Source organism: Danio rerio, chromosome 2, assembly GCF_049306965.1.
Source record: "Danio rerio strain Tuebingen ecotype United States chromosome 2, GRCz12tu, whole genome shotgun sequence".
In the NCBI taxonomy this organism is placed as follows: Eukaryota; Metazoa; Chordata; class Actinopteri; order Cypriniformes; family Danionidae; genus Danio; species Danio rerio.
In genome coordinates this window covers 4,682,075-4,691,298 of record NC_133177.1, presented here as the reverse complement: position 1 = coordinate 4,691,298, position 9,224 = coordinate 4,682,075, and the positions used below count along the sequence as shown (strand labels likewise).

At 33.5% G+C, this 9,224-nt stretch overlaps 1 protein-coding gene across 1 annotated transcript; it reads right to left on the bottom strand.

Moving 5' to 3' along the window:
* Nucleotides 1-1,688: 1,688 nt before the first annotated feature.
* On the bottom strand, nucleotides 1,689-8,503 carry bambib (BMP and activin membrane-bound inhibitor homolog (Xenopus laevis) b). The gene is made up of 3 exons (NM_001002189.1): nucleotides 8,143-8,503; nucleotides 5,071-5,352; nucleotides 1,689-2,463 (listed from the first exon to the last, which is right to left on the bottom strand). Exons 1-3 carry the CDS (start codon nucleotides 8,216-8,218, stop codon nucleotides 2,048-2,050), a joined length of 774 nt encoding a protein of 257 aa, NP_001002189.1. The 5' UTR covers nucleotides 8,219-8,503; the 3' UTR covers nucleotides 1,689-2,047.
* Between the last annotated feature and the right edge of the window lie 721 nt (nucleotides 8,504-9,224).

Here is a 9,224-nt window from a genome sequence, read left to right as displayed (position 1 = left end):
AGGTGGCTGATGAATGTTTAAGGTCCAGCGGTAAGAAATTCTGTCATTATGGATTCGATCTCACGCTGTTCAAACACTCAAAAAAATATGTTTGCAGTTTGTTCAAACTACTCAGCAAAAATAAGCTGAAAAAACACAATTTTTGAGATTTTTTTGCACAACTTAATTGTTTTATGTTCAGTATGTTACGTTAACTTAATCGATTTGTGTTAAGACAAAATGAATGAACTGTGTAGAACCTAGCATTTTTACAGAAAACAATCAAAAAATAGTGTTCGCTATTTGTTCAAACTTAGTTCAAATAAGCTGAAACAAAACAATTTTTGAGGGTTTTTTGTGACTTAAATCTACTTAAATTTGTAAGCACTAATACCTTAATTCCTTAATAAGCTTAATTCCTTCATGTTGAGACACAAATTGAAAACACTTTTTTGTTGCTCTGTATTCTTTTCTCCGGGAAAGTTTCATTGCATGTTTCAGATGACAAATCCACTAGAGGGCGCTGTCCACATTTTTGCAAATCTTTAATAAATTACTTACTAGGGCTGCACAATAAATCGTTTCAGCATAAATATCGCAATGTGCAAGTCCATAATATTTTGAATCGTGTTTTAAATTTACAAATTGGATTAGTGTATTTGCAAATTATGTTTTGAATTTACAAATAATTTTTGTGTATTTTTTTTTTTTTTTGTCATTTACAAATTAGATATGTGAATTATTGGCTCATGTTTTGAATTTACGAAATGAACTTGCGTATTTTTGATTCGTGTTTTGAATTTACGAAATGAACTTGTTTTTGAATCGTGTTTTGAATTTACGAATTGGATTCGTGTATTTTTGGCTCGTGTTTTCAATTTACAAATTGGATTTGTGTATTTGTGAATCGTGTTTTCAATTCACGAATAATTTTTGTGCATTTTTAAATCTTTTTTTGTCATTTACAAATTGGATTTGTGTATTTTTGGCTCGTGTTTCAAATTTACTATTTAAATTTCTGTTTTTGAATTGTGTTTTGAATTTACGAATTGTATTTGTGTAATTTTTGAATTGTGTTTTAAATTTACAAAATTAATTTGTGTTTTTGAATCATGTTTTAAATTCATAAATTAGTTTTGTGTAATTTTTTAATCGTTTTAAATTTACAAAATGGATTTGTGTATTTGCAAATCGTGTTTTAAATTTACGAATAATTTTTGTGTATTTTTTTATAGTTTTTTTGTCATTTACAACTTAAATTTGTATATTATTGGCTTGTGTTTTTAATTTACGAATTGGATTTCTGTAATTTTTAAATCATGTTTTTAATTTACGAATTGGGTTTATGTTTTTGACTCGTGTTTTGAATTCACAAATTGAATTTGTGTAATATTTGAACCGTGTTTTAAATTTACAAAATGGATTTGTGTATTTTTGAATCGTGTTTTGAAATTACAAATTGGATTTGTGTATTTGCAAATCGTGTTTTGAATTTACGAATATTTTTTGTGTATTTTTTAATGTTTTTTACATTTTTGAATCGTGTTTTAAATTTACAAATTGGATTTGTGTGTTTACGAATTGTGTTTTCAACTCACGAATTGGATTTTGAAAATGTAAATTGCGTTGCGGATGTATGAATATTTAGTAGATGTATTACTTTTCAGACTGATCTGGCTCCATATGATTAAGAGAAAATGACGAGGTAATTATTTTTTTTGATTATTTCAATGTTGTTTTTACAAGTAAATACGGTACAAAGTTTGCACATTTTCACTGTGAGTGTTCTTGTACCCCTATTAAAGCAATCAACCAAACATTCTTTATACAGAAAAAGTGCAAAATGTATTTTTGGAATCCTTCGGGTGATAAAATAAAATACCAGCATAAAGCCGCTCCTCATCACAGCCTATAATACAAGCAGTCCCCAAGTCTCTAATTCAAGTAAAGTGCTTCTCCAGCAGCAAACCGTATGATTAGCGCTTTCAAGTGTTCTCTTCTGAGTTGTACTTCCTTAAGAAGGGTTCAAAATAACATCAGGCGAGTCCCACGAAGGAAACCAAAGCCATCACACAAACTCCAGCTTTCCTCGGTTGCTGTACTTTCCCCAGTTGACCAATGATAGAAGTCTTTGGCTGCTGAGGTCAGACTGTCGAATCTTGTCACAGGTCAGACAGCAGTTCTCGTGGCCTCCTACAGGAACCATACACTCCAAGTCCAGCTTGGCCACGTGGCTTTTGGTGAGGTGTTGGCCATGAAAGCTGTAATGGAGGCGAGATAGCATTTCCCGTCGCTGTTGACGCAGTCTACGGTTTTCACTGCGGAGCATTCGCAGAGCCAACATTATTAGGAGGATCAGAATGAGGCCGCCGGCGATGGGGACGGTGATGACGGCAGCACGGAACCAAACCTCCTTTGATGAAGGGATTTCCTGTAAACGTGCAATCACATGACGGCTGCCTTCAGGGGGGTGTTGCCGTTTTTCTGAATGACAACAAAGCAGAGTTAAGGCTAAGAGTTATGAAGGAATTGAAGAATAGATTGAGAGACTGCATAAAAACCTTTTTGGATTTCTTTGGAACAAAATTTGGATTTTAAAAAGTGGACAATAGTTCTTCTGCTTCTTTTAGCATTTCTGTGCATTACTGCCACCAACTGGTATGGAGTGTGGAAAAGAAATCTCTACACTGCACAAAAAAAAAATCAGCTTTTATTACCTCGAGTTTTTGTTTTGTTTCTAGTCCAAATTTCTAAAAGAAATCTTAAATTAAAAAGAAACATTTTATAGATAAGAAAAATATTGTTATGACTTTAAAAAATAATAATTCAAAATAGTGAGTTTTTTCTTAAAACAAGCCAAATTATTTCCAAATGGGGTCAGCAAAATAAGCAAAATAAAGATTATTTCACTTACCCCATTGGCAGACCCCATTGTGCGTCTTAAATCACATACTTATGCACTATTCTATGCCATTTTGTAATATAAATAGTGTAAGTACATCTAGTGACATTTGGGCTGCACAACATACAGTTGAAGTAAGAATTATTAGCCCCCCTGATTTATCAGCCACACTATATATTTATTCCCCCAATTTCTGTTTAACGGAGAGGAGATTTCTTTAAAACATTTCTAAACATAATAGTTTTAATAACTCATCTCTAATAACTGATTTCTTTTATCTTTGCCATGATCACAGTAAATAATATTAGACTAGATATTTTTCAAGACACTTCTATACAGCTTAAAGTGACATTTAAAGGCTTCACTATGCTAATTAAGTTAATCAGGCAGGTTAGGGTAATTAGGCAAGTTATTGTATAACGATGGTTTGTTCTGTAGACTATCGGAAAAAAATAGCTTAAAGGGGCTAATTATTTAGACCTTAAAATGGTGTTTAAAAAATTCAAAACTGTTTTTATTCTTGCTGAAAAGAAACAAATAAGACTTTCTCCAGAAGAAAAAATATTATCAGACATACTGTGAAAATGTCCTTACTCTGTTAATCATAATTTGTGAAATATTTAAAAAAGAAAACAGAAATTCAAAGGGCGGCTAATAATTCTGACTTCAATTGTATACACACACACACACACACACACACACACACACACACACATATATATATATAAAATCAAATATACAATGTAGAATTGCAGGATATGCAGTATTGGGATTATAGTTGATCAGCACAACAGTTCAGAATATGAGATTTGTGGTTGTAACTGACGGAAACTTTATCATTTGCATTTGTTTTAAATGCATTTTGAGAGAGTTTAAAGCATTTGTACATTAATTTTGTACAGTAATTTTACTTAATTAATACAATAAATACTATACACTCACCGGCCACTTAATTAGGTACACCAGTCCAATTAATTGCTTGTTAACGCAACTTTCTAATCAGCCAATCACATGGCAGCAACTCAATGTAGACATGGTCAAACCATCTGCTGCAGTGCGGATGGGCTACAGCAGCAAAAAAAACCACACCGGGTGCCACTCCTGTCAGCTAAGAACAGGAAACTGAGGCTATAATTCACACAGGCTCACCAAAATTGGACAATAGAAGATTGGAAAAACGATGCCTGGGCTGACGAGTCTCGGATGGTAGAGTCAGATTTTGGGATCAGCATCATGAAAGCATGGATTCATTTTGCCTTTTATAAACGATTCAGGCTGGTGGTGGTGGTGTAATGGTGTGGGGGATATATTCTTGGCACACTTTGGGCCCATTAGAACCAATTGAGCATCATGTCAACGCCACAGCCCACCTGAGTATTGTTGCTGACCCTTTATGACCACAGTGTACCCATCGTCTGTCGCCTACTTCCAGCAGGATAACGCACCATGTCATAAAGCGCGAATTATCTCAGACTGGTTTCTTTAACATGATAATGAGTTCACTGTACTCAAACGGCCTCCACAGTCACCAGATCTCAAACCGATAGAGAGGCTTTGGTGATGTGGTGGAACGGGAGATTCGCATCATGGATGTGCAGCCGACAAATCTGCAGCAACTGCGTGATGCTATCATGTCAATGTGGACCAAAATCAACAGGAATATTTCCAGTGCCTTGTTGAATCGATGCCACGAAGGATTAAGGCAGTTCTGAAGGCAAAAGATGGTCCAACCTGGTACTGGTAAGGTGTACCTAATAAAGTGGCCGGTGAGTGTACATTTTACTTTAGGTCATACTTTTTTTTTTTTTGCTTGCAATTTTCTTTTTTTTTTTATGCAAATGACTCACACCCTTACAAAATTACCCCAATTAATCTATCGAATGATCTATTTAAATTGTATTCATATCGCTGAAAAACAAAAGCCAGGGTTTGTGCAGATTTAGTCATATGTGCCAAAAAATGTATAGATTTTTTTGTAACTGAAATCCATTCCCTGACATTACATGAATCACCAAGGACCACAGATTCAGCTAAAAACCTTCGTTAATGTCCTACTGAAGAAAAAAGTAATCTTAGATGACCTGCGGCTGAGTAAATTATCAGAAAATTTACATTTCTGCATGAACTACCCCTTTCAATGCAGTCATAAAATATTGTCTGCTTTCTACTAGTAATAAGAAAAGACATACCATGAATTTCACTTCCTCTGTATGTGAGATCCTGCAGGCCTCTGTAGTTGCACATATCCTCATGGCAACACTGAAGCGTGGCAGAGCCATGAATGCGGTCAAAGGTTGACTCCGAGTGGCAAGTTTTCCCAGAGTTCAGCATAGGGTCGTAACACCCGTGAGATAAAGGAGAGTTCGTGCTTTGGGGGTCTAAGGTGCGGGTGAAGCAGGCGTTCAGCTCCGACTTGCACATGTAACCAGTGGCCACGCAGTGGGGAGCGTCACAGTAACACCGTATTTCTCCTGTTACAACCAATGAGAAATCAATCAAAGCATTAACCAATAGAATTTGAGACATGAAAAGTATTACGTTTGCATTCACATGATCCCAGTTTTAGTCTTTTTCAGTGATGTTTTCATAAAAGATGACAGAAGAGAGTTTGATTTTTGTGTTTGCACAAATAGTCTACTGTTAGTGTTTTACTGCAGTAAACTGTGGTGTATTACTGTTTAATATAACCTGCAGCTCTAGAAAACTATTACTATAGTTGTATTTCCACAGCAACTACATAGTAAGTCAAGTATTTTACTATAGTGTGTTTCGAAAACACTAGTGTTTACTATAAAACAGGCTACTGTGGAATTGATTAATGTGAGCTACTCAGTAGCATTATGAATATTAATACACAATTTTAGTGCTTTTTATTCATTGCTGCTAAGATTTTTCACTTAAGTAACTCATATGTACATTTAATTATGAATATACCGATTTGGTAACATATCTAACTATAGTTTTAGGATAACAAATTCAACTATTTAACTATAGTGAACTTATAAACTGTAATAATATATACAGTATAATACTTTAGTGTTTTACTACGGTAAACTGCGGTGTATTAAAGCATAATATACATTGCAGTTCTCTAAAACTATTACCATCATTGTTGAATTTCCACAGCAGCTATATAATTCAAGTAGTATGGTTCAAAAATACTGTGGTATTTAATATAAATTAGGCTGCTACTTTATTGTTTCCTGTGAGCTACTCAGTAATAGCATTATGAATATTAATACACAATTTAAGTGTGGCTTTTATTTATTACATCTTAGATTTATCACTGTAGTAATTAGATGTGTGTGCATTTAATTGTGAATGTATTGATTTTGGCGACTTATCTAACTATAGTTTTATGATAATAACAATTGAACTAACTATGGTGAACTGATAAACTATACTGTAGCTTGTTTTACTGCAGTAAACTGTGATGTATTACAGTATAATATAACATGCAGTTCTAGAAAACTATTACTATAGTTGTATTTCCACAGCAACTACATAGTAAGTCAAGTATTTTACTATAGTGTGTTTCGAAAACACTAGTGTTTACTATAAAATAGGCTACTATAGTATTGACTCATGTGAGCTACTCAGTAGCATTATGAATATTAATACACAATTTTAGTGCTTTTTATTCATTGCTGCTAAGATTTTTCACTTAAGTAACTAATATGTACATTTAATTGTGAATATACCGATTTGGTAACTTATCTAACTATAGATTTAGGATAACAAATTCAACTATTTAACTATAGTGAACTTATAAACTGTAATAATATATACAGTATAATACTTTAGTGTTTTAACTTCGGTAAACTGCGGTGTATTAAAGCATAATATACATTGCAGTTCTCTAAAACTATTACCATCATTGTTGAATTTCCACAGCAGCTATATAATTCAAGTAGTATGGTTCAAAAATACTGTGGTATTTAATATAAATTAGGCTGCTACTTTATTGTTTTCTGTGAGCTAATCAGTAATAGCATTATGAATATTAATACACAATTTAAGTGTGGCTTTTATTTATTATATCTTAGATTTATCACTGAAGTAATTAGTTGTGTGTGCATTTAATTGTGAATGTGTTGATTTTGGCGACTTCTCTAACTATAGTTTTATGATAATAACAATTGAACTAACTATGGTGAACTGATAAACTATACTGTAGCTTGTTTTACTGCAGTAAACTGTGATGTATTACAGTATAATATAACCTGCAGCTCTAGAAAACTATTACTATAGTTGTATTTCCACAGCGACTACAAAGTAAGTCAAGTATTTTACTATAGTTTGGTTCAAAAACACTAGTGTTTACTATAAAATAGGCTACTATAGTATTGATTAATGTGAGCTACTCAGTAGCATTATGAATATTAATACACAATTTTAGTGCTTTTTATTCATTGCTGCTAAGATTTTTCATTAAGTAACTCATATGTACATTTAATTGTGAATATACCGATTTGGTAACTTATCTAACTATAGTTTTAGGATAACAAATTCAACTATTTAACTATAGTGAACTTATAAACTGTAATAATATATACAGTATAATACTTTAGTGTTTTAACTTCGGTAAACTGCGGTGTATTAAAGCATAATATACATTGCAGTTCTCTAAAACTACCATCATTGTTGAATTTCCACAGCAGCTATATAATTCAAGTAGTATGGTTCAAAAATACTGTGGTATTTAATATAAATTAGGCTGCTACTTTATCGTTTCCTGTGAGCTACTCAGTAATAGCATTATGAATATTAATACACAATTTAAGTGTGGCTTTTATTCATTATATCTTAGATTTACCACTGAAGTAATTGGTTGTGTGTAGATTTAATAGTGAATGTATCTATTTTGGTAACTTATCTAACTATAGTTTTAAAATAACAATTGAACTATTTAACTATAGTGAACTGATAAACTAATATTATAGAATACTTTAGTGGTTTACTTCAGTAAACTGTGGTGTATTGCAGTATAATATACACTGCAGTTTTACAAAACTATTACAATAGTGGTATGTCCACAGCAGCTATATAGTTCAAGTATTTATACTGTAGTGTTTACTAATTAGGCTACTATAGTTTTGACTCTGTAGCCTTATGAATATTAATACACAATTTTAGTGTTGCTTTATTTACATTACACCTTATTAGATTTATTATTCATGTAAACATTCATATGAACATTTAATTGTGAATATATCTATTTGGAAACTTGGTCTAACTATAGTTTTATGACTAAAACTCACCTTTAGTGAGGAGAAGAGCCATCGCGCACAGCTCGAGCTGAAGCCAAATGGAAACGAGACTGCTGTTCCGCTGCATTGGGCAAAAACACACACTTTTCCTCTCAGATTCGCATTTATACACACGTTATGGACAAAAATACTGTCCACGATGACTTCCAATTTGTTTTGTTTAAAACCTTTAGTAACATTTTCGTCACAGAAACCTTCACATTGTGGTTAAGTCCTCGTTGCTCTCGGTTTAATAATCTCCGCGCAAAAAAATAAACCCCGACGTGAAGTTTGAATAAATCTTAAAAGCCTATTTTAGCGACAATCCATTTTTGTTTTAATTCGGGTTCGAGAATGTCAAACTCGACAGCTCGTCACGCGGATAATCTCGAGTATACAGTCCGCTTGAGTGCTCTTAAATGTTAAAGACTTTAAGAATGAGAAGCAGCTCCTCCTACAAGTGTTTCATTGACTGAAGTCTGATCTGGGGTCTGTTGCCTCCCCGTGTGTTCGAGCGCCGCTAGTGCAGCACGAAAAGAAACTTGCAGTGACTCCTGTGTAAAAACTTGACAATAAACAATGGCCAAATAATTCATTTACTTCTCCTTACCTCAAAAAGGCTTCCCACTTTTATACTTCAATAGACGTGTAATAGATGGCCTACGTGAGTTTCCCAGAAAACAAAATGCAGTCACTTTTTGGTCAAAGAGGCTTTACAAATAAACAAAAATAAATACAAATACTATATTAATATTTCCCAGGTAGTAAAGAATTCTGGCCCAGATTTGGCATAAAGCTAGCACAGCAGGCATTCATCCGGCACTGGCCTACAGCATGTGGGCCAAACATGGCCCAGGTTTGGCATAGGTGGCACCATCTTTAAGGCGGCATATAAGACTTGAAACAGATCAAATGTAGTATCTGGCCCAGAAGTTAAAAATTAATGTGGGCCACGCAGGTTTGACCTATGTTGACCCACTTATAAAATACATTTAAAAGTATTTTTGAGAAAGGAACAAAAATCTACCAATTGGGGTGGCTTCGAAAAAAAGTGCAGCCATAAAGCGGAATGCTTCATGGGTTTATCGAATTCA

What these genes read in the sequence shown, in the direction of transcription:
- bambib (NM_001002189.1), bottom strand. Translation starts at nt 8,218, where the DNA reads ATGCAGCGGAACAGCAGTCTCGTTTCCATTTGGCTTCAGCTCGAGCTG. An exon ending in GGCTCTTCTCCTCACTAAAG is followed by an intron (nt 5,353 to 8,142) that starts GTGAGTTTTAGT and finishes TGGTTGTAACAG; the next exon opens with GAGAAATACGGTGTTACTGT. An exon ending in CAGAGGAAGTGAAATTCATG is followed by an intron (nt 2,464 to 5,070) that starts GTATGTCTTTTC and finishes GTTGTCATTCAG; the next exon opens with AAAAACGGCAACACCCCCCT.